This window comes from Pseudorca crassidens, chromosome 9 (assembly GCF_039906515.1).
Source record: "Pseudorca crassidens isolate mPseCra1 chromosome 9, mPseCra1.hap1, whole genome shotgun sequence".
Lineage (NCBI taxonomy): Eukaryota > Metazoa > Chordata > Mammalia > Artiodactyla > Delphinidae > Pseudorca > Pseudorca crassidens.
This window is the reverse complement of record NC_090304.1, coordinates 83307063-83331409: the sequence shown is the minus strand read 5'-3', so window position 1 is coordinate 83331409 and position 24347 is coordinate 83307063. Positions and strand designations below refer to the sequence as shown.

Here is a 24347-nt window from a genome sequence, read left to right as displayed (position 1 = left end):
AAGAATCATGTTCCTGGTCTTCAGACTATACTACAAAGCTATAGTAATCAAGACAGTATGGTAATGGCACAGAAACAGAAATATAGATCAATGGAACAGGATAGAAGCCCAGAGGTAAACCCACGCACATATGGTCACCTTATCTTCGATAAAGGAGGCAAGAATATATAATGGAGAAAAGACAGTCTCTTCAATAAGTGGTTCTGGGAAAACTGGACAGCTACATGTAAAAGAATGAAATTAGAACACTTCTTAACATCATACACAAAAATAAACTCAAAATGGATTAAAGACCTAAATGTAAGGCCAGACAGTATAAAACTCTTAGAGGAAAACATAGGCAGAACACTCTATGACATAAATCACAGAAAGATCCGTTTTGACCCACCTCCTAGAGAAAGGGAAATAAAAATAAACAAATGGGGCCTAATGAAACTTAAAAACTTTTGCACAGCAAAGGAAACCACAAACAAGATGAAAAGACAACTCTCAGAATGGGAGAAAATATTTGCAAACGAAGCAACTGACAAAGGATTAATCTCCAAAATTTACAAGCAGCTCATGCAGCTCAATATGAAAAAAACAAAGAACTCAATCCAAAAATGGGCAGAAGACATAAATAGACATTTCTCCAAAGAAGATATACAGATTGCCAACAAACATATGAAAGGATGCTCAACATCACTTATCATTAGAGAAATGCAAATCAAAACTACAATGAGGTATCATGTCACACCGATCAGAATGGCCATCATCAAAAAACCTACAAACAATAAATGGTGAAGAAGGTGTGGTGAAAAGGGAACCCTCCTGCACTGTTGGTGGGACAGTAAATTGACACAGCCACTATGGAGAACAGTATGGAATTTCCTCAAAAAACTAAAAATAGAACTACCATACTACCCAGCAATCCCACTACTGGGCATATACCCTGAGAAAACCATAATTCAAAAAGAGTGATGTACCACAATGTTTATTGCAGCACTATTTACAATAGCCAGGACATGGAAGCAACCTAAGTGTCCATCAACAGATGAATGGATAAAGAAGATGTGGCACATATATACAATGGAATATTACTCAACCATAAAAAGAAATGAATTTGAGTTATTTGTGGTGAGGTAGATGGACCTAGATTCTGTCATACAGAGTGAAGTAAGTCAGAAAGAGAATAACAAGTACCATATGCTAACGCATATATATGGAATCTAAAAAACAAATGGTTCTGAAGAACCTAGGGGTAGGACAGGAATAAAGATGTAGACGTAGAGAATGGACTTGAGGACACAGGGAGGGGGAAGGGTAAGCTGGAACAAAGTGAGAGAGTGGCATGGACATATATACACTATCAAATGTAAAATACATAGCTAGTGGGAAACAGCTGCATAGCACAGGGAGATCAGCTTGGTGCTTTGTGACCACATGAAGCAGTGGGATAGGGAGGATGGGAGGGAGATGAAAGAGGGAGGAGATATGGGGATATATGTATATGTATAGCTGATTCACTTTGTTATAAAGCAGAAACTATCACACTATTGGAAAGCAATTATACCCCAATAAAGATGTTAAAAAAAGTAAATAAAGATCTACTGAGGTAGTCAGTAGATTAGTAGATTAATAGTGTTTGCCAATGTTTGAGGTTCTTCCTCATTCTTGGCCCAATGTAGGCTTGTACTTCTTGCACCCTTTTTGGTTAGCTAGGTCTATGTGACTCTTTCTGACAAATGAGTTGTAAACAGATGTGATGAGTGCCAGAGCATTTAATTGCCAATTAGAAAACTGCCCACAACTCTTTGCCCTTGGTAGCATTCAAGATGGTAGCTGCTATGTCAGCTTGGATCCCTGAGTGATTATAATAAACAAAGTGCCCCTACTAATCTGGTGATTGTGAGTGAGAAATACTCTTTTGATGTTTTAAGCCACTGAGACTTGGGGTTGTTTATTACTGTGGCATAACCAGCTTATCCTGGCTAAGCATCTACATATCATATAAACATCAGTATTCTATCCAGTATCCTATTTAGAAAAGTCTCAGAAATGAAAATGGTTCAATATAATAAAATGACAATTGTAATATATATTTATTCACAGATAGATTATTCTGTTTTCTTGAATATGCCATTAAAAAATGACTGTGAAATAAATTGAATGTAAATAAAATTGTGAGTTACCTGTTTTAGCGTCCTCTCCATGTCAATCCCCTGGCCCCATGGAGCAGCAGGATTTGCCAGACAATCTCCAGCATTTCCTCTCCTGGAAATATCAATTTTCTGTCTCCTAAGACTTCGGAATGTTTCAGCCATCACAAGGACTCCATCATAAGTCAGAGCAGATGTATACTAACAAAATGAAAGTAATTATAATGGTAAATGTTAAATTCTTATCAATCACCGGAATTGGGGACTAGTCTGGGGACTCTGTTTGTTTATGACATAAAGTACCATGCTGCCAGAAGGGCAGTTAAATTACTGATAATTAATTGCCTCTAGCTTCAGAAATTTCTATTATTACTTTATTACAAAGACTGTATATCAATTCTTAACACTGTGGTTTTAAAAGGAGAAAACACACTCTGAAAAATAGAAATTCTAATGCACAATTTTCCATCAGTTGGGAGAAGCAAGGCCTCTAGGTGTGGTCTTTTTGTTGTGTCCAAGTGAAACAGCTAAAGTATAAAAAAAAAAAGACTAAATGCCGTAATCTCTTGCTGTGTTTGAACCCCTGGAGGGCTGGAATGTCTCACTCTTTCCTCCTCCAAATGCCCATCAGGAGTCCCTGAGATTTAATATATGTTTATTGACTTGGAGTATATAACTCTGTCCAGTTTCTCAGAAGAATGAGTGGGAATGTTTACTGTTACTCAGATATAGAATGCCAGAAATAACATCTATTTATTTAACAAGTGTGTATACACATGGTTAAATAAGCACAAGTATTGTTATGTCCATGCCTGTTGAGTGTGCTCAGGAAGGTTAAGTCATTTCTCTAAGTTTTTATCATAACTTAGGATACAGTGGAGAAATGAAGTATAGATCATCTGCTTTCTGATGATTGTCCCATGCTTCTCTTTGAGAAAAGACAAAACTCTCAGGAAAAGATTATTAAGGTTAGGAGAGGAAATGAGGAAAATCTGAGAAGAAAATGTGATTTGTTTAAGCTGAAAATAAAAAGAACAGGGAACATTTGTAAAGTTTGATTAGAAAATTCCTAAACATATGAAACAATGGAACAATTCTCTTGTGTGGCAGAGCATCAACTGCTAGTCATAAGAAAAAAATACATTATCTCTTTCAGGAATTCCATATGGTCAATTCTATATTATTAACACATTCTAAGCCTATACGAGAGGTACTTTTGTGCTATGGAATGTGGAAAATGATCCTGAATTGCTGCTTATAAATTAATAAAAATCGTTTGAAATTTAAATCATAGAAAGTAAACTTAGGCAATATACCTGCTAAGCATAGCAGTCAGCGATCCTGGGAAGAGAAGGACTAAAACATGGATAAGATAAAGAATATAAATTCTAACAAAGAACCTTTCAATGTCAGAGAATCTAATTAAAGCTTCATCAGAAAGATTTATATGTGACTTATAAATTATAAGCCTTGCTATATATTCTTCAAGGACATGACAAAATAGGTTTAATGATAAGCATACACCTTCATATTTGGAATGGGATGGTCGAAGGAAATTAAGGTACTTAACCAAGGTACTCAGCCAAAAATGGACATACCTCCTCCACTGCCTGGAGCAACATACCTTTGAGTAGAGAAAGCCATCAAATCATCTTTCTGGATGGCAAGAAAATAAAAACAAGTAATAAAGTAGAACTTATCAAAGATATAAAGGGCAAGAGAAAATATGCAATGCTAGCATTTTAGGATCAAGGAGAAGAAAAGAAAACTATTGTTGCTTTTCTAATAGGAAGAAAGAAGCTGAGAGATATGACTCCAAAAAAGCAAAAGCACTTGCTGTGTTTTAAAAAGTCCATTCATTTTTATGAAACAAGTGAACTAGAAAAGAGAACAGATATCGTATAGAGTGGAGCAGAGAAAAGCAGACATTCAGCCAGAGTGGCAAAAGCTTTTGACGGGTCATAGAGCTGATAGATGGAAAGAAGCAGTAGTTTAAACTGGTTTTACCATTTTAAAGGATTTCATTCTTTTCCATGTGTCTTATTGTGCTGAAGTCCAAGAAACCATATTTATGGGCACGCATTTCTAGATGGTATCTAGAAATTCTTATTAAACATACTCTTCATTTTGGAGGAGAGTAAAACTAAGTCTTGACCTAGAGCTATTCACTGCTTTAACCAGTGATTAGAATGGTGGGATGAATTCTGTTTATCAACATTTGTATATAAAAATATAGAGTTTGGCAGAATCACAGCACAGTGGCAAGAATTTAGGTTTTGAGAACTAGGTGAATTCTAATTCTGCTACTCATAGTTTTATGGGAATATGTTGTACATTTTTCAGCTATGAAGCAGAACAAAATCAAATAAAATAATGACTATCTTCTGTGGTACTTGTGAGGATTGAATTTCATAGCATATCTGAGAGCTAGATACTGGCTAGGAATGGTGAAGACTACAAAGATGGCCCAAAAGATGGCTGTCTAGTGCTCCTCAGTACAAGAAAGCTGTGATGTGTCTTATGGAAAAAAATACATGTTAGATAAGCTTTGTTCAGGCTTGAGTTATACTGCTATTGGCCATGAATTCAATGTTAATTTATTGACAATGTTTTAAATAAGATATCTTTAAACAGAAACACAGATAAAACAAAGTGTTATGTGTTGATTGTTTGACAAAAATGTAGTGACCTAACCTTGTAATTTCCCCTAGGAGTAAGTGTTCAGTATTCACTCATTCAGTGTTCATGGCAACTTTATAGAATGGGACTACCATGAACAATAAGAACTGGCTATATCTATTTATTAAATGGCCACTGGGTGCCTACTATTACGCTAAGAAAACTCTGAAAGATGAGAAAATTATATGTATTTATATATAAAACAAAGTGCCCAAAGCTTTGACATAGATAAGTCTGGTTGGAGATGATCAAATAGTAAACATTGTGATAGGCTAAAGGCAAGATAGGGAAGGACAAACGACACCAGTGTGTCCAGACAGGAGGACCACAGTGGACACATATTATTACATATTATCACTGAAATGGAAAAAGTCACAAGGTGCTGCAAAACACTGCCAAGAAGTTTGAAGCCCATTCTACATACTAAAACTGTAAGGGTAAAAAAAACTTGAAGAGATGGTTTACAGAAAAAATGCTGAGATAAAATATGGCTGAGAAAAAAATGTGAGGAAGGAAGAAATACAAATAGAGAAGAGAAGGGCAAGGGAGTCTCTACATACATTGATGACAGAATGAGGGGAATATCTGTAAAGCAAACTGTCCCAATGAGTTTAGAAGGAAGCTTTACACTTTTCTCCTTGTGTATTAATACTTGATATAATTGAGCTTTTGGGATGATTTTTCTCTGAACCAGCTTGAAGGCAAAAAGACTAAAAGACTTCTCAAGTTTCTTTTAATCCTGAAGGTGGTTTACATCTTGAAAATTTTTTGGCTTTTTAATATGCTTTCATATGTATTATCTAAGCATGAGAAGTGGTGTAATATAGTGGACAATGCACTTGTCTAAGACTCAGGGAACCCATGACTTGGTCCTGGGCATTCCACAAACCTGGTCCTTGACTCAGGGACAGCCAATTAACATACCATTTAATATCTTGTATTTATTAATCTGTAAAATCAGAGGGTTGGACTACAGTGTTTGAGCATAGTGGATACTCAATAAATGCTTTCTTTTGAAATTCCATGCTTCTATAGAGTAGTGAAAATGTTATGACTAGCCAAATTCCTATATTACAGAGAAGAAATTGACATGGATAGTAGAGAAAGTTTTATAATTAGGAAATGGAAGAACCGACTTGCTCTACCCCTAGATCATAGTTTTCTAGGCTAGAATTTCCAAATTATATTTGAAAACTTTTTACTAGAATACACAGTGAGAGATTAGTAAAAGTTGTTGAAATGATGATTCCTTTTTATGTAGGAATTCAAAACCATGTAGGAGTTGGAGTTTAAGAAACATTATGCCATTATTTACATGATATCTAAGGAAGTCATCTATCTCTTCAGGAGAGAAAAAAATGTGCTTATGATCAGAAATTTACCAGCTTCCTTTGTAGATACCAATAACATACTTCTGTAATGTCTGTCACATAAAATTTAAAAATCTGACATTTTACTGTTAACTTGAAAGAGAAATTTTGCAGAAGCTTATACATTTTACATTTCTACCAATTTCCCAATTTCCCTACTCATTGTAAATCACTTTGCAAATATATTTTTATCTGGGTGGAATAGCTATCAGTGGTTGTTCACATTTGAAATATTTAGTTCACAAAATTTTTTTAAAAAGCATACAATTTCTTCATGGAAATTCATACACAAAGTAATCATAAAATAATATAAAAACATAATATAATATATATAATATAATATATAATATAATATAGTAAACTACTTGAACTAATGTCTAACAACTCCTCTCTTAAATATAGAAATTTAGAAGTTATTAAGGGCTGTGTGACAAATAGTGAAAAAATATTTCTGCCCTATGCCACATTGTGTCTGGCAAAATATTACTAGGAAAACTGCATAATGAGCTTTCTACCTTAAATTTTAAAAAATACTAAAAATTCTAAAAATAGATAAGATAAAAACAAACAAATACCTTTGGAGGTGTCTCGGATCCTGGATATTCTCTCTGATCTAGTTTCTTCCAGCGATCCATTAATTTGGTTACCATAGGTGTATTAAAATCTACTAACTGGAATCCTGTAACATTGGCTCCACCATGTATAAACCTCTCAAGAGAAATATCCTTGAATCCCTATAAAAATCAATATGACAGTTTGTTTATTATTTATTTATTTATTATATACATTTATTATTATATACATTATTATTATATATACATTTATTATTATACATTTTGGCTCTTCAATGGTAACATAAATTGGTAATCAATATGATTTCTAATAAAGTGATGGCTAGAAACAGATGGAAGATCCAATTTAGCTGTTAAATTCTGTCATTCAAAATTTAATACATGACACCACATCAACAAAAGAAAAGACAAAGGTCACATGATCATCTCAATAGATACAGAGAAAGCATTTGACAAAATTCACCATCCACTCATGATAAAAATTCTCACCAAAGTGGGTATAGAGGATACATATATCAACATAATAAAAGCTATTTATGACAAACCCACAGCCAACATAATACTCAATGGTGAAAAGCTGAAAGCCTTCTTGCTAAAATCTGGAGCAAGACAAGGATGCCCACTCTCACCACTTCTATTTAACATAGTATTGGAAGTCCTAGCCACAGCAATCAGAGAAGAAAAAGAAATAAAGTGTATCCAAATTGGTAGGGAAGAGGTAAAATTGTCATTATATGCAGATGACATGATACTATATACAGAAAAATCCTAGAAACTCCACATAAAAACTACTAGATATGATAAAGGATTCAGCAAGGTAGAAGGATGCAACATTAACATACAGAAATCTGTTGCCTTTCTTTACACTAACAATAGATATCTGAAAGCAAAAGTGTAAAAAATAAACTTTCAAAATCATATCAAAAAAATTTAAAATACCTAGGCATAAACTTGACCTCAGAGGTGAAAGACTTATATCCTAAGAACTATAAAACAATGATAAAGGAAATTGAAGATGATTCAAAGAAATGGAAGGATATCCCATGCTCTTGGATTGGAAGAATTAACATTGTTAAAATGACCATACTGTCTAAAGTACATACAGATTTAATGTGATGCTTATCAAATTAGCCATGCCATTTTTCATAGAACTAGAATGAATAATCCTAAAATTTATATGGAACCACAAAGGACCCATAATTGAAAAGCAATCTTGAAGAAAAAGAACAATGGTGGAGGCATAACCGTCACAGATTTCAGACAGTACTACAAAGCTACAGTAACCAAAACAGCATGGTCTTGGCACAAAAACAGACATATGGATCAATGGAACATAATAGAGAGCCCAGAAAAAAACCCACACACCTACAGTCAGTTAATCTTTGACAAAGGAGGCAAGAATATACAATGGAGAAAAGATAGTCTCTTCAGCAAGTAGTTTTGAAAAAGCTGGACAGCTGCATATAAATCAATGAAGTTAGTATATCCCCACACACCATACACAAAAATAAATTCAGAATGGCTTAAAGACTTAAATATAAGAAATGATCCCATAAAACTCCTAGAAGAAAACATAAGCAAAACAATCTCTGACATAAATTGAACAATGTTTCATAGGTCTCCCAAGGCAAAGTAAATAAAACCAAAAATAAACAAATTGGACCTAATCAAACTTAAAAGCTTTTGCGCAGTAAAGGAAATCATAAATAAGATGAAAAGACAACCTACAGAATGGGAGAAAATATTTGCAAATGATGCAACCAACAAGGACTTAATTTCCAAAATATACAAACAGCTCATACAGCTTAATAGCAAAAAACCCACAAACAACCCAATCAAAAAATGGGCAGAAGACCTAAACAAACATAATAGACATGTTTCCAAAGAAGATATACAGATGGCCAAAAGGCACATGAAAAAATGCTCAACATTTTTAATTATTAGAGAAATGCAAATCAAAATCACAATGAGGTATCACCTCACACAAATCAGAATGGCCATCTTCAAAAAGTACAAATAATAAATGCTGGAAAGGGTGTGGAGAAAAAGGAACCCTCTTACACTGTTGGTGGGAATGTAAATTGGTGTAGCCACTATGGAGAACAGTATGGAGGTTCCTTAAAAACTAAAAATAGAGTTACCGTATGATCCAGCAATTCTACTCTGGGACATATATCTAGAGAAAACTCTAATTTGAAGACATTTGCACCCCAGTGTTCATAATAGCTCTATTTACAGTAGCCAAGACTGGAAGCAACCTAAGTGTCCATCGACAGATGAATGGATAAAGAAGATGTGGTAAATATACACTATGGAATATTACTTAACCATAAAAAGAATGAATGCATGCAGCAACATGGATAGACCCAGAGATTATCATACTAAGTGAAGTAAGTCAGATGGAGAAGGACAAATATCATATTATATCAGTTATATGTGGAATCTGAAAAAATGTTACAAATGAATTTATCTACAAAACAGACTCAACAGACATAGAAAACAAACTTATGGTTACCAAAGGGGAAGGGGTGTGAGGGATAGATTAAGAGTTTGGGATTAACAGAAACACACTATTACATATAAAATAGATAAACAACAAGAGCCTACCATATAGCACAGGGAACTCTATTCAATATTTTGTAATAATCTATAATGGAAAAAATCTGAAAAAAAAATATACACACATATGTGTGTGTGTATATAACTGAATCACTTTGCTCTATACATGAAACTAACATATTACAAATCAACTATATTTCAATAAAAAATCTAATACCTGAGAAAAGGATATAAGTATTTCTAGTTCAGTTCAACTCAATTTAACAAGTATTTCTGAAATGGCTCTGAGTGCCTTTTATGAAGCATGGAGGAGGATATAGGAGATGAATGAAAGCATCAAAAAGTCTTCTGTTGATAATATAATTGCCCTCTGATATAGATAAGCAGATATGTGTCTCATGTGAAAATGCATCTTATATCAAGGTATAATGGTACCCTGAGTCTGTAATGGGTAACACTTTTTAGGGAGGTTCAGTTTAATTACAAAGTGGTTTTAAAGCAGACAGAGATGGCGACTTGAACTAGAGAGGGTGAAAGCTTTGATTACATCAGTCACTACAACCCTCGTAGTCCTGGGAAATGGCAGTGGACAAGAAGAGAGCAAATAGGCCATTCATGTGTGATAGGGAAAAATATGGGGCCCACCAGGTGGAGTGAGGAAGGTGGCAGGAAAGGGTGTCATCTCACTTGGCCCAGAAGTAGTTATCTGAGTTTAAAAAATTCTGGAAAGTTATTTATTTTCTAACTGTATCTTTCTATCATCTATCTATCTATCTCACTATCATCTATCTTCCATATAGTTTATTTTAGAACAGGCCCTCTCTTTTCCATTAAGAATTTAAGGTACATTACAAAAATACACACCCAATTTTGTAAACAAATAATTACAGGAAGAAGGCAAAAAGTGTATTACAGAAGTGAATTCATAAAACCAAATATATTAGCTCTGAGAAAAGTAAACCACACACACACACACACACACACACACACACACACACACACACGAGTTTGAAGGATCTGTGCTTTCTTTCTTTTCTGTTCCCTCTTAGTATTTAGGAAACTTTCTTTTGAAAATGTGAATTTGATTCAGTCATGTTGAGAAAACTAAGGGAAAGTGTTTTGTCTATCTATCTATCTATCTATCTACCTACCTACCTACCTATCTATTTATTTATTGGTCAAAGTAAAATATGCAGCAGTGACCCTACAGTATAGTAAGATTCAGGGAGAAGAGGAAGACCTATCCTCCTGCATATGTCTCAGCCATGATTTTGGAAACTTCTCTGTGTTTTATTTTAATAACAAAGGAGACTGTCTTACTAGCCAATATATGCACGTTACTTTCTGGCTATCTAAAAAGAAACAGACCAGTCTAATGGCAACTAAGGAAGGTTGCTATAGAAAGACCCAGGAGTGTGTATTCATAGTTAATATTGCTGCTGGGCTTATTAGGTACCAGGCACTGTGCTAAGCACATTTCACAGATTATCAATCTAGTTTAGTTCTCATAACAAACTTATGAGATAGATCTTATTATTAGCCTTATCTTACAAAAAAGGAAACTGAGAATCAGTGGAGATCTATTCAAGATCTCCCAGCAAATACATATTAGAACCAAAAGACTCTTAAGTTTGTGTTTTTAACCCCATGGTCTTGTGTATTCTTACACAAATATGAGTTTTCAATTTTGGTATTTATCATATCCATAGGAGAGGCAGGGAGAAAGTGTAGAAAACAACCCAGGCTTTGAATCCCACTTCTGTAACTTTCTAACCTTAGGTTTCCCACATGCAAAATAAGAATGATAATGCTAAAGCAGCTAGCATCTGGTTTAAATTCAGTAAATAATAGATATTATTAATTAATTCATTCAACAAATATTTATTGCATGCTTATTATATCCTAGCTAATTTGACAGTTCATCAGTAATATTCTCATTTCACTGGGAAAGAAACTAGACACCAGAAATTAAATCCATGTTTTTGAAATTGGAAAAACACTGTTTGTCAATTTCTAGCTAGTAAAATGTCAGTTGAACATTTGTTTGTTTCTATGAGAAGATAAGGCAGACAGAGGCAGGAAAATAATTTCAATTTTCTAAAAGACACAGTGATTCAACTATTGCATTAGCTGCTAATTGATGACATTTTATTTTATTTTAGCAGTGGCTGAAATAAAAGGCCTGCCAAGTTTTCTTTGATAGAGTTATCCCACAGCTGCAATACACACAGGCAAAAAACTGCAGCCTTCAGAAAAGTCATCTGATGTAAAGTCTAACTGATAAATAACAGTTCACATCTCTCTGATTCCATTCTGCTGCTATGCTGAAGGTAAAGGTGAAAATATTACCACATCTGATTACAAGCTCCTTTTAGTTATGATCTGAAAGAATGGTGGGTGGCTCAGTTAATTTTAGCTATGTCTGAGTACAGGCAATATTTTTTCCTTCATATATTTTAAAATAATTTTATACAGCAAATTGATAGGATCTAGATTGTGAAGCAGTTTTCTTGGAAACGGTTACTTTGGTGACTGTTTAGATTTCAGTTTTTACCCAGAGAATATTGTGGAACTGAAAGTTCTGAGAAACACTGTAATAAAATTGTAACTCTACAGTCCTGGGGCAGTGAGGGGAGGTGGTCAGTGGCTAAGTAACTAAGTAAATAATGTCCCACAGGCAGAGGGGAAACCAGGGTAGAGGCCTTCGGCTTGTTGAAATGGGCTATTCAACAATGCTTGCATTTCACAATGGTCAGTGACATCCTAATAAAATATTAATTTCCAACTTGGTTTTCCTTTTAATTTTCACTTAGAGTTCATACATCCTCTGGGAATAAGGGGGAAAGTGAAATTAATAAATTATAGAACTTCAGATATCTTGATGATTACTGATGTAAATCTATATACATCCATCACATCATAGGTATTTTATAAATACTTATTTTATGTTTTTTCTAATTAAGATAACATTTCTGCTGTTTTGAATTTCAGGTTCACAGGTTGGCTAAATCATACTGAGACAGCTCGGGTGCAGTTAAAAAGAAGGAACCTTAAATAGAATGGGAAAGATTCTGTCTTAACACCTTTTAAAAATTAGGTTAGGGGGGCTTCCCTGGTGGCGCAGTGGTTGAGAGTCCGCCTGCCGATGCAGGGGACGCGGGTTCGTGCCCCGGTCCGGGAGGATCCCACGTGCCGCGGAGCGGCTGGGCCCGTGGGCCATGGCCGCTGAGCCTGCGCGTCTGGAGCCTGTGCTCCGCAACGCGAGAGGCCGCAGCAGTGAGGGGCCCGCGTGCCGCAGAAAGGAAAAAGGGAAAAGGAGAAAAAAAAAAAAAAAAAGTCTATTAAAAAAAAAAAAAATTAGGTTAGGGCTTCCCTGGTGGCGCAGTGGTTGAGAGTCCGCCTGCCGATTCAGGGGACACGGGTTCGTGTCGCAGTCCGGGAAGATCCCTCACGCCGCGGAGCGGCTGCGCCCGTGAGCCATGGCTGCTGAGCCTGAGCGTCCGGAGCCTGTTGCTCCGCAATGGGAGAGACCACAACAGTGAGAGGCCCACATACCGCAAAAAAACAAAAAAACAAAAATTAGGTTAAAAATTGACTTAAAGGATGCGGTTTTGATGATCATGTAGATAGATGGTGGAGTCAGACATGCTCAATGCAGAAAAGTTGAAAAATATAGGAAGCACCAAGCAAAAAGTAAAATAATGTCTCCAAATTAATGGAATCTTTAACTGGGGTCATTGCACTTGAGTAAAAACTTGCTAGACTCCAAATTTCAAAAATTGAGTTTTAGTCTCCATTCTTACTAACCAGACACCTAAATGTGGACATCACTTTCCTCTCTGTATATTAATTTCCTTACATTCTAAATGAAGCATGAATGGTGTGTGCATGTGTGTGTCTGTGTGTGGTGGTGTGGAATAGGTAAGGAATAGATTCTGTTAATTTTTAATGATATATTCTGAACATTCTATAATTTTATACTACTTTATGACAGAGCCAGGTGTTTTCCTAGATGTGATAGTAAATTTTAAATGATAGATTTTAAGAATGTGCCTTGAAGGAAATTGCCTTGGAACAAACATCAACAGTTCCTTATTGCTACTGTTGGCCATATTTAAATCATCTGACTGCTGGAGGAGAGATGAAGAATGCTCTGAATATAAATACAGAGAATGTTTGTAAGGTCAAATTTCCCCTTAAGGGTGGTATAGGAAATGCTTAAATTAATGGTCACTTTGTGGCTATATAACTTATTTACTAATCTTGAGTTTATTTATTTATTTGAATTTATTTATTCTTTGCAACTAGACAGCACAGAGCTTCAATCTTGATTTTGAGACTTAGATGTGTGTGATCTTGGGTAAATTATACTGAACCCCATTTTCTGATCTATGTTTATCTATTTTGAGGATTAATTTGAAAAATTATAGTAACAAAATAAATGCAGTGACATAAGCTGGGTGCTGGAGGATAAAAAGCCATTCAACACATAAAGAGTAAGGATAATGGCCCTTTTTACAAGGTCAAAAAAGACATTGTTCCTGCCCTTAATGATCTTGTGAGGTGCTAATGTTTCAATTGCCACTAGGCTACAGGAAGTTGGACAATACCTGGCACAGAGGAAGTATAAAAAATGATTTCATAAAGGAAAACAATGAATGCATTCTGTACTATTAGTGTACAGGGTGATTTGTGAACCCAGAAGAGTGGCTATCTGATTAGGTATATAAGGAAAGCTTTCTAAAAGAAGTAACTGTTAATTAAGACTGGGTGGGGTAAGTGCTTCCTGGTGTAGAAAACAGCATAAGCTAAAGCTGCAAACATAAAAGCAACATTAGGTCTGGGAATTAATTTGGTTTTAGGAAGGGACACATATAGGGTGGAGTGGGAGAGAGGCTCTTGGGTTAAGCAGGGATAAATCTTAAAGAGCTTTGTACATTAAGGTAAGTAGTGTAATACTTTATCCTAAAGGATTTTAGTAGTGTGGTACTTAGATTTAGAATGCTTACTCTGATAGGAGATGGTAACAATGGGTGCAATTGCAGTATGTCATTTTGAGAGAAATGCAAGAAGTCAGTGGCAGGATGAGATGGAAGCAGGTAGAGTTGGAAAGACCAAGGGGTCTTTCCCTTTTATGAAGAGCATGAATTCTTTTACTGAATTTACAGCCTGGAGCCAATGAAAATAATTTAAGCAGGGGAATGAAATAATCATACATGTCTTTGAAAAATAACAGGGAGCAAAGTGAACAAACTGGAAAAGAGAAAGTGCAAGGGCAAAGTAGGCAAGTAATTTTCTTATTTAAATCTGAAAAACAGACTACATTGAACCACCAGATAGACAGTTTTCCTGTATCTAATTTTCTTTGAAATTTCTAGAACAGAGCTTAATTGATTGAGATACAATATGCTTTCACCAGTACCTCTAGATGTGTAAATAAAACATACATATACCCACATATTTTGGGCACCCTAGCCCTGGGGTCCAACACTGGGAAGATGAATCCCCTTAGCTGATTTGGAAACCAGTGGCACTAACAGTAGGCCTGTAAGAAACATAGACTGCTCATGAAGAACACAAACACACTTGCTTACCTGTGGGAACAAGGAAGAAGAAGCAAATTGAAACAGCCTGGAACTCTGGCCAGTTACCCATGACTGCCCCAGCATGTGCCCTGGTCTACAGTGAACACCTCCTCCAGCCTCTCTTGCTCCAGCTGCTCACAACTAGGGCAAAGACTACCATAGCTGAGGAGAGTGCACAATTGGTGGGGATGGAGTTGGCATGGCATCTGAAAGGGGTAAATGTGGCCATTACTGGTGTTTGTGAAGGTGGCAGATCAGGAGCAATATGGAACTCTGACTGGTGTGCCAAGGCTGTCCCAACACATGTGCCAGCCCCCACCTGGTACCTATTCTGGTCCCTCTTCTCCAGCACTGCTCCCCTCTGGGGCAAAAGTGCCATTATTTGGAGTGAGGAGGGCACACACTTAGAGGAAATGGAACCAGCTCTGACCCGAACCTTGGGGCATCTGCTCCAGCAACTTGGGACCCAACACCACCCATGATAGGGCAGTGATAGCCACTAAGCATCGGAGAAGCCCCAGATCACACTTGGCTCTGGATGAAGTCTCTCCATCATCAGCACCATCTCCTGTCAAAGTGATAGCTGCCAGTACATTCTGGCATGGGGAAAACATGAAACATGATCACTTCAGATCCAGACCTCCCACAAAAGCCACCGGGCACATATAGACTGCATTGAGATGTTCCCACACAAGGACACCCCTTGAAAATCAGGATGGGTTGCTGTGTCACCCAATTTTATAGAGAAAGAGAAAATTAAGCAAGATGAGAAGGAAGAGGAATTTGTTCCAAATGGAACAATAAGAAAAAACCCTGAAAAAACAACTAATAGAACAGAGATAATTTACCAGATGAAGAGTTCAAAGCATTAGTGATAAAAATGGTAATGGAACATGGGAAAAGAATAGATGAACACAATGAGAATTTAAACAAAGAACTAAAAAATATAAAAAAGAACCATTCAGAGCTGAAGAATACAATAACTGAAATGAAAAATAGAAGGATCCAGAAGGAGAAGAGAGAGAGAAAATGATTGCAAATATATTTTATAATATTGTGGCTGAAAACTTCCCGAATCTGAAGAAGGAAACAGATATCCAGGTACAGGAAGCACAGAGCGTCATAAACAAGATGAACCATACAAGGACATATTATAATTAAAATGGCAAAATCTAAAGAGAGAACTTTAAAGGCATCAAGAGAAAAACAAAGAGTCACATAAAAGGGAACCTCCAAAAGGCTATCAGCTGATTTTTCTGCAGAAACTTTGCAGTCAGGAAGGCAGAATCATGATATATTTAAAGTGCTAAATAGGGAAAAACCTACAGCCTACGATACTCGAACTGGCAAGATTATCATTCAGAATTAAAAGAGAGCTAAAGAAGTTATCAGACAAGCAAGAACTAAAAGAGTTCATCAATACCAAATCAACCTTACAGGAAGTGTTAAAGGGGCATATCTAAGTGGAAAAGAAAAGGCTACAACAAGAAGAACTTATAGGAAAAAAAATCCCACTAGTAAAGAAAAATATATAGTAAACGCTGTGGATTAACCACTTAAATAAGCTAGTATAATGGTTAAAAGACAAAAAAAAGGAAAATCAACTATAACTACAACAAATAGTGAAGAAATAGATATGAAGATGTAAAATATGACATCTAAAACACAAAATGTGGGGGAGGGGAGTAAAAAAGTAGATGGTTTATAACATGTTTGAACATAAGTGACTATCAGTTCAAAACAAATAGATATAGTTAGAGGTCAGCATTTATGAACTTGATGGTAACCAAAAATCAAAAATCTACAACAGATACACAAAAGCCAGAGAGAACCAAACACTAGCATACCACAAAAGAAAATCATCAAACCACAAGGGAAGAAACTAAAAGAAAAGAACAGAGAACTACAAAACAAGCAGAAAACAAGTAACAAAATGGCAATAAGTACATACCTATCAATACTCACTTTGAATGTCAATGGACAAAATACTACAATCAAAAGACTTAGGATGGCTGATAAAAGAACAAGACCCATCTATATGCTGCCTATAAGAGACACACTTCAGATCTAAAGACACACAGACTGAAAGTGAGGGGATGGAAAATATATTCATGAAATGACAAATAAAGCTGGAGTAGCAATATTCATGTCAGACAAATCAGAGTTTCCAAAAAAGTCTATACCAAAAGACAAAGAAGGATATGATATAATGATACAGGGATTGATACAAGAAGAGGATATAGCAATCATTAACATACACACACCTAAAATAGGAGCACCTAAATATATAAAGCAACTACTAATAGGCATAAAGGAAGAAATCAACAATAGTACAAAAACAGTAGGGAACTTTAACACCCAACTTACATCAATAGACAGGTCATCCAGACAGAAAATCACTAGTGCAACAGAGATTGTAAAATAAATGATAGACAAGTTGGACTTAATAGATATCAACAGGACATTCCATACCAAAGCAGAAGAATACACATTCTTCTCAAGTGTACACAGAATGTTCTACAGAATAGATGACATGCTAGGCCACAAAACAAGCCTCAACAAATTTAAAAGAATAGAAATTATATCAAGCATTTTTTCTGACCATAGCAGTATGAAACTAGTTATCAATTACAGGAAGAAAAATGGAAAAGACACAAACAAATGTTGAATAAATAATATGTTACTAAAAACAAATGTGTCAATGAAGAATTCAAAGAGGAAACCAGAAAATACCTTGAGACAAATGAAAATAAAAATACAAATTTCCAAAAACAATGGGATGCAGTGAAAGCAGTTCTAAGAGGAAAGTTTCTTTTAATTGTTAATGTTTTTTAATTTTTATTTTTTAAAAATTTTTATTTTTTTAAATTTTAATTTAAAATTATTTTTATTTTTTAAAAATTTTACTGGGGTATAGTTGATTTACAATCTTGTGTTAGTTTCAGGTGTACAGTAAAGTAAATCTGTTATAACATACACATATCCACTCTGTTGTAGAATCTTTTCCCATATAGGCTATTACACAGTATTGGGTAGAGTTCCCTGTGCTGTACAGTAGGTCCTTATTAGTCATCTATTTTATATATAGTAGTGTGTATATGTCAATCCCAATCTTCCAATTTATCCTGCCCCCCTTTACCCCCTGGTAAAAATCAGTTTATTTTCTATATCTGTAACTCTATTTCTGTTTTGTAGGTAAGTTCATTTAGAGGCTTTTTTTAAGATTCCACATATAAACGATATCATATGATATTTGTCTTTCTCTGCCTGACTGACTTCACTCAAAATGATAATCTCTAGGTCCATCCACATGCTGCAAATGGCATTATTTTGTTCTTTTTATATAGCTGAGTAATATTCCACTGTATATATGTACCACATCATCTTAATCCATTCCTCTGTTGGTGGACATTTAGGTTGCTTCTATGTCTTGGCTATTGTAAATAGCACTGCAATGAACACTGGGGTGCATTTAACTTTTTGAATTATGGTTTTCTTCAGATATAGGCCAAGGAGTGAGATTGCTGGATCATATGGTAGCTCTATTTTTAGTTTTTTAAGGAACCTCCATACTGTTTCCATAGTGGCTGTACCAGTTTACATTTCCACCAATGGCATAGGAGGGTTCCCTTTTCTCCACACCCTCTCCAAATTTATTGTTTGTAGACTTTTTGACGATGGTCATTCTGACTGATGTGAGGTGATACCTCACTGTGATTTTGATTTGTCCTTCTCTAATAATTAATGATATTGAGCATCTTTTCATGTGCTTTTTAACCATCTGTATGTCTTCTTTGGGGGAAAATGTCTATTTAGAAATAGACATTTCTAAATGTCTATTTAGATCTTCCAATCATTTTTTTTGTTTTTTTTTGTTTTTTTTGTTTTTTTGTGGTACACGGGCCTCTCACTGCCGTGGCCTCTCCCGTTGCGGAGCACAGGCCCCGGACGCGCAGGCCCAGCGGCCATGGCTCACGGGCCCAGCCGCTCCGCGGCACGCGGGATCCTCCCGGACCGGGGCACGAACCCGCGTCCGCCGCATCGGGAGGCGGACTCTCAACCACTGCGCCACCAGGGAAGCCCCCAATCATTTTTTGATTGGGTTGTTGGTCTTTTTGATATTGAGCTATATGAGCTGTTTGTATATTTTGGAGATTAATCCCTTGTTGGGTGCTTCATTTACAAATATTTTCTCCAATTCTGAGGTTGTCTTTTCATTTTGTTTATGGTTTCTTTGCTGTGCAAAACGTTTAAGTTTTATTAGGTCCCATTTGTTTATTTTGTTTTTGTTTTCATTACTATAGGAGGTGGATAAAAAAAAAAAAACTTCCTGCGATTTATGTCAAAGAGTGTTCTGCCTATGTTTTCCTCTAAGAGTTCTATAGTATCTTACATAACATATATGCCTTTAATCCATTTTCAGTTGGTTTTTTTTTGTATGGTGTTAGGGTGTGTTCTAATTTCATTCTTTTATGGCTGTCCAGTTTTCCCAGCACCACTTATTGAAGAGGCTGTCTTTTCTTCACTGTATATTCTTGCCTCTTTTGTCATAGATTAGGTGACCATAAGTGTGTGCTTTTATCTCTGGACTTTTTATCCTGTTCCATTGATCTATATTTCTTTTTTTGTGCCAGTACCATACTGTCTTGATCACTTTGGTTTGTAGTACAGTCTGAAGTCAGGGAGCCAGATTCCTTCAGCTCTGTTTTTCTTTCTCAAGATTGCTTTGGCTATTCCAGGTCTTTCGTGTTTCCATACAGATTGTAAATTTTTTTGTTCTAGTTCTGTGAAAAATGCCATTGGTAATTTGATAGGGATTGCATTGAATCTGTAGATTGCTTTGGGTAGTATAGTCATTTTGAAAATATTGATTCTTCCATTCAAGAACAGGGTATATCTCTCAATCTGTTTGTGCCATCTCTTATTTCTTTCATCAGTATCTTATAGTTTTCTGAGTACAGGTCTTTTGCCTCCTTAGGTAGGTTTATTCCTAGGTATTTTCTTTTTTATGTGATGGTAAATGGGGTTGTTTCCTTACTTTCTATTTCTGAACTTTTGTTGCTAGTGTATAGGGATACAAGAGATATCTGTGCATTAATTTTGTATCCTGCAACTTTACCAAATTCATTGATGAGCCCTAGCAGATTCCTGGTTGCATCTTTAAGTTTTTCTATTAATAGTATCATGTTTTCTGCAAACAATAACAGTTTTACTATTTCTTTTCCAATTTGAATGCCTTTTATTTCTTTTTCTTCTCTGATTGCTATGGCTAGGACTTCCAAAAATATACTGAATAAAAGTGGTGAGAGTGGAAATCCTTGTCTTGTTCCTGATCTTAGAGGAAATGCTTTCAGTGTTTCACCATTGAGAATGATGTTTGCTGTGGGTTTGTCATATATGGTCATCTCTGCCCACTTTTTGGAGAATGTTTATCATAAATGGGTTTTGAATTTTGTTGAAAGCTTTTTCTGTATCTGTTGAGTTGATCATATGGTTTTTATTCTTCAATTTGTTGATGTGGTGTTTCACATGGATTGATATGTGAATATTGAAAAATCCTTGTATCCCTGATTTAAATCCCACTTGATCATGGTGTATGATCTTTTTGATGTGTTGATGGATTCTGTTTGCTAGCATTTTGTTGAGGATTTTTGTATCTATGTTCATCAGTGATATTCGCCTGTAGTATTCTTTCTTTGTGACCTCTTTGTCTCATTTTGGTATCAGGGTGATGGTATCAGAATGAGTTTTGGAGTGTTCCTCCCTCTACAATATTTTGGAAGAGTTTGAAGATAGGTGATATCTCCTCTCTAAATATTTGATAGTATTCATCCTGGGCTTTTGCTTGTTGGAAGATTTTTTTTTTTTTTTTTTTTTTTGCGGTACATGGGCCTCTCACTGTTGTGCCCTCTCCCATTGCGGAGCACAGGCTCTGGACGCGCAGGCTCAGTGGCCATGGCTCACGGGCCCAGCCACTCCATGGCATGTGGGATCTTCCTGGACCGGGGCACGAACCCGTGTCCCCTGCATTGGCAGGCGGACTCTCAACCAATGCGCCACCAGGGAAGACTTGTTGGAAGATTTTTAATCACAGTCTCAATTTCAGTGCTTGTGATTGACCTGGTTATATTTTCTATTTCTTCCTGGTTCAGTCTTGGAAGGTAGTGCTTTTCTAAGAATTTGTCCATTTCTTCCAGGTTGTCCATTTTATTGGCATTTAGTTGCTTGTAGTAACTCTCACGATCCTTTGTATTTCTGCTGTGTCAGTTGTTACTTCTTTTTTTTTCATTTCTGATTCTATTGATTTGAGTCTTCTCCTTTTTCCTTGATTAGTCTGGCTAATGGTTTATCAATTTTGTTTATCTTCTCAAACAACCACCTTTTAGTTTTATTGATCTTTGCTATTGTTTCCTTCATTTCTTTTTCATTTATTTCTGATCTGATCTTTATGATTTCTTTCCTTCTGTGAACTTTGGGCTGCTTTTTTTTGTTGTTGTTCTTCTTTCTCCAATTGATTTATGTGTAAGGTTAGGTTGTTTATTTGAGATGTTTCTTGTTTCCTGAGGTAGGATTGTATTGCTATAAACTTCCTTCTTAGAACTGCTTTTGCTGCATCCTATAGGTTTTGTGTCATCATGTTTTCATTTTCATTTGTTTCTAGGTATTTTTGATTTCCTCTTTGATTTCTTCAGTGATCTCTTGGTTACTTAGTAGTGTATTGTTTAGTCTCCTTGTGTTTGTATTTTTTACAGATTTTTTCCTGTAATTGATATCTAGTCTCATAACATTGTATCAGGAAAGATACTTTGTATGATTTCAATTTTCTTAAATTTCCCAAGGCTTGATTTGTGACCCAAGATATGATCTATCCTGGAGAATGTTCCATCAGCACTTGAGAAAAATGTGTATTCTGTTTTATGTGGATGAAATGTCTTATAAATATCAATTAAGTCCATCTTGTTTAATGTGTCATGTAAAGCGTGTGTTTCCTTATTTATTTTCAGTTTGGATGATTGGTCCAGTTGTGGAAGTGGGGTGTTAACGTCCTCTACTCTGATTGTGTTACTGTTGATTTCCCCTTTTATGGCTCTTAGCATTTGCCTTATGTATTGAGGTGCTCCTATATTGGGTGCATAAATATTTACAATTGTTTTATCTTCTTCTTGGATTGATTCCTTGATCATTATGTAATGTCCTTCATTGTCTCTTGTAATAATCTTTATTTTATTTTATTTTATTATTTTTTTATTTTTATTTTTTGCGGTATGCGGGCCACTCACTGTTGTGGCCTCTCCCGTTGCAGAGCACAGGCTCCGGATGCGCAGGCTCAGTGGCCATGGCTCACAGGTCTAGCAGCTCCGCGGCATGTGGGATCTTCCCGGACCAGGGCACGAACCTGTGTCCCCTGCATTGGCAGGCAGACTCTCAACAACTGCGCCACCAGGGAAGCCCAATAGTCTTTATTTTAAAGTCTATTTTGTCTGATATGAGAATTGCTACTCCAGCTTTCTTTTAATTTCCATTTGCATGGAATATCTTTTTCCATCCCCTCACTTTCAGGCTGTATGGGTCCCTAGGTATGAAGTGGGTCTGTTGTAGACAGCATATATATGGGTCTTGTTTTTGTATCCATTCAGCCAGTCTATGTCTTTTCATTGGACCATTTAATCCTTTTACATTTAAGGTAGTTATTGATATGTATGTTCCTATTCCCATTTTCTTAATTGTTTTGGGTCTGTTATTGTAGGTCTTTTCCTTCTTTTGTGTTTCCTGCCTAGTGAAGTTCCTTTAGCATTTGTTGTAAAGCTGGTTTGGTGGTGCTGAATTCTCATCGCTTTTGCTTGTATGTAAAGTTTTAAACTTCTCCATCGAATCTGAATGAGATCCTTGCTGGGTAGAGTGATCTTGGTTGTAGGATTTTCCCTTTCATCACTTTAAGTATGTCCTGCCACTTCCTTCTGGCTTGCAGAGTTTGTGCTGAAAGATCAGCTATTAACTTTATGGGGATTCCCTTGTATGTTATTTGTTTTATTTCCTTTTTTTTTTTTTTTGCATTACGTGGGCCTCTCACTGTTGTGGCTTCTCCCATTGCAGGGCACAGGCTCCGGACATGCAGGCTCAGTGACCATGGCTCACAGGCCCAGCCGCTCCGTGGCATGCGGGATCCTCCCAGAAGGGGGAACAAACATGCATCCCCTGCATTGGCAGGTGGACTCTCAACTACTGCGCCACCAGGGAAGCCCCCTTGCTGCTTTTAACATTTTTTCTCTGTATTTAATTTTTGATAATTTGATTAATATGGGTCTTGATGTGTTTCTCCTTGGATTTATCCTGTATGGGGCTCTCTGTGCTTTTTGGACTTGATTAACTGTTTCCTTTCCCATATTAGGGAAGTTTTCATGTATAATCTCTTCAAATATTCTCTCAGTCCCTTTCTTTTTCTCTTCTTTGAGACCCCTATAATTTTAATGTTGGTGCTTTCAATGTTGTCCCAGAGGTCTCTGAAACTGTCCTCAATTCTTTTTCCTTTATTCTGCTCTGTGGTAGTTATTTCCACTATTTTATCTTCCCAGTCACTTATCTGTTCTTCTGTCTCAGTTATTCTGCTATTGATTCCTTCTAGAGAATTTTTAATTTCATTTATTGTGTCATTCATCATTGTTTGTTTGCTCTTTAATTCTTCTTGGTCCTTGTTAAACATTTCTTGTATGTTCTCCATTCTATTTCCAAGATTTTGTATCATCTTTAGTATCATTACTCTGAATTCTTTTTCAGGTAGACTGCCTATTTCCTCTTCATTTGTATGGTCTGGTGGGATTTTCCTTACTCCTTCATCTGTTGTGTGTTTCTCTGTCTTCTCATTTTGGTTAACTTACTGTCTTTGGGGTCTCCTTTCCACAGGCTGCAGGTTTGTAATTCCCATTGTTTTTTGTGTCTGCCTCCAGTGGCTAAGGTTGTTTCAGTGGTTTCCTGCTAGAGGGGAACTGGTGCCTGTGTTCTGGTGGATGAGACTGGATCTTGTCTTTCTGGTGGGCAGGACCACGTCTGGTGGTGTGTTTTGGTGTGTCTGTGACATTATTATGATTTTTGGCAGCCTCTTTGCTAATGGGTGGGGTTGTGTTCCTCTCTTGCTAGTTGTGTGGCATGGGGTCTCCAGCACTGTAGCTTGCTGTTCCTTGAGTGGAGCTGGCTCTAGCCTTGAGATGGAGATCTCTGGGAGAGCTTTCTCCATTTTCTATTACTTGGAGCTGGGAGGTCTCCGGTGGATGAATGTCCTAAATGCAGCTCTCCCACATCAGTGGCACAGACCTGACACCCAGCTGGAGCACCAAGACCCTGTCAACCATGCAGCTCAGAAGAAAAGGGAGGAAAAAAGAAAGAAGGAAAAAAATAAAACAAAATAAATTTATTAAAATAATTTTTTTAATTTAAAAAGTTAAAAAA

At 36.2% G+C, this 24347-nt stretch overlaps 1 protein-coding gene across 14 annotated transcripts in view; it reads right to left on the bottom strand.

Moving 5' to 3' along the window:
- Positions 1-24347, bottom strand: part of GRIA4 (glutamate ionotropic receptor AMPA type subunit 4) — a 515605-nt gene that overhangs the window by 83694 nt on the left and 407564 nt on the right. For all 14 annotated transcript variants that reach the window (XR_010946265.1, XR_010946264.1, XR_010946266.1 and 11 more), the window contains 2 exons: positions 6763-6921; positions 2172-2339 (listed from right to left, as the gene is read on the bottom strand). Coding sequence is in view for 11 of the 14 variants with exons in the window: in XM_067750880.1 (XP_067606981.1) it covers positions 2172-2339; positions 6763-6921 (327 nt within the window). In the remaining 3 variants the exon portion in view is untranslated. The remainder of the gene's footprint in view (positions 1-2171; positions 2340-6762; positions 6922-24347) is intronic.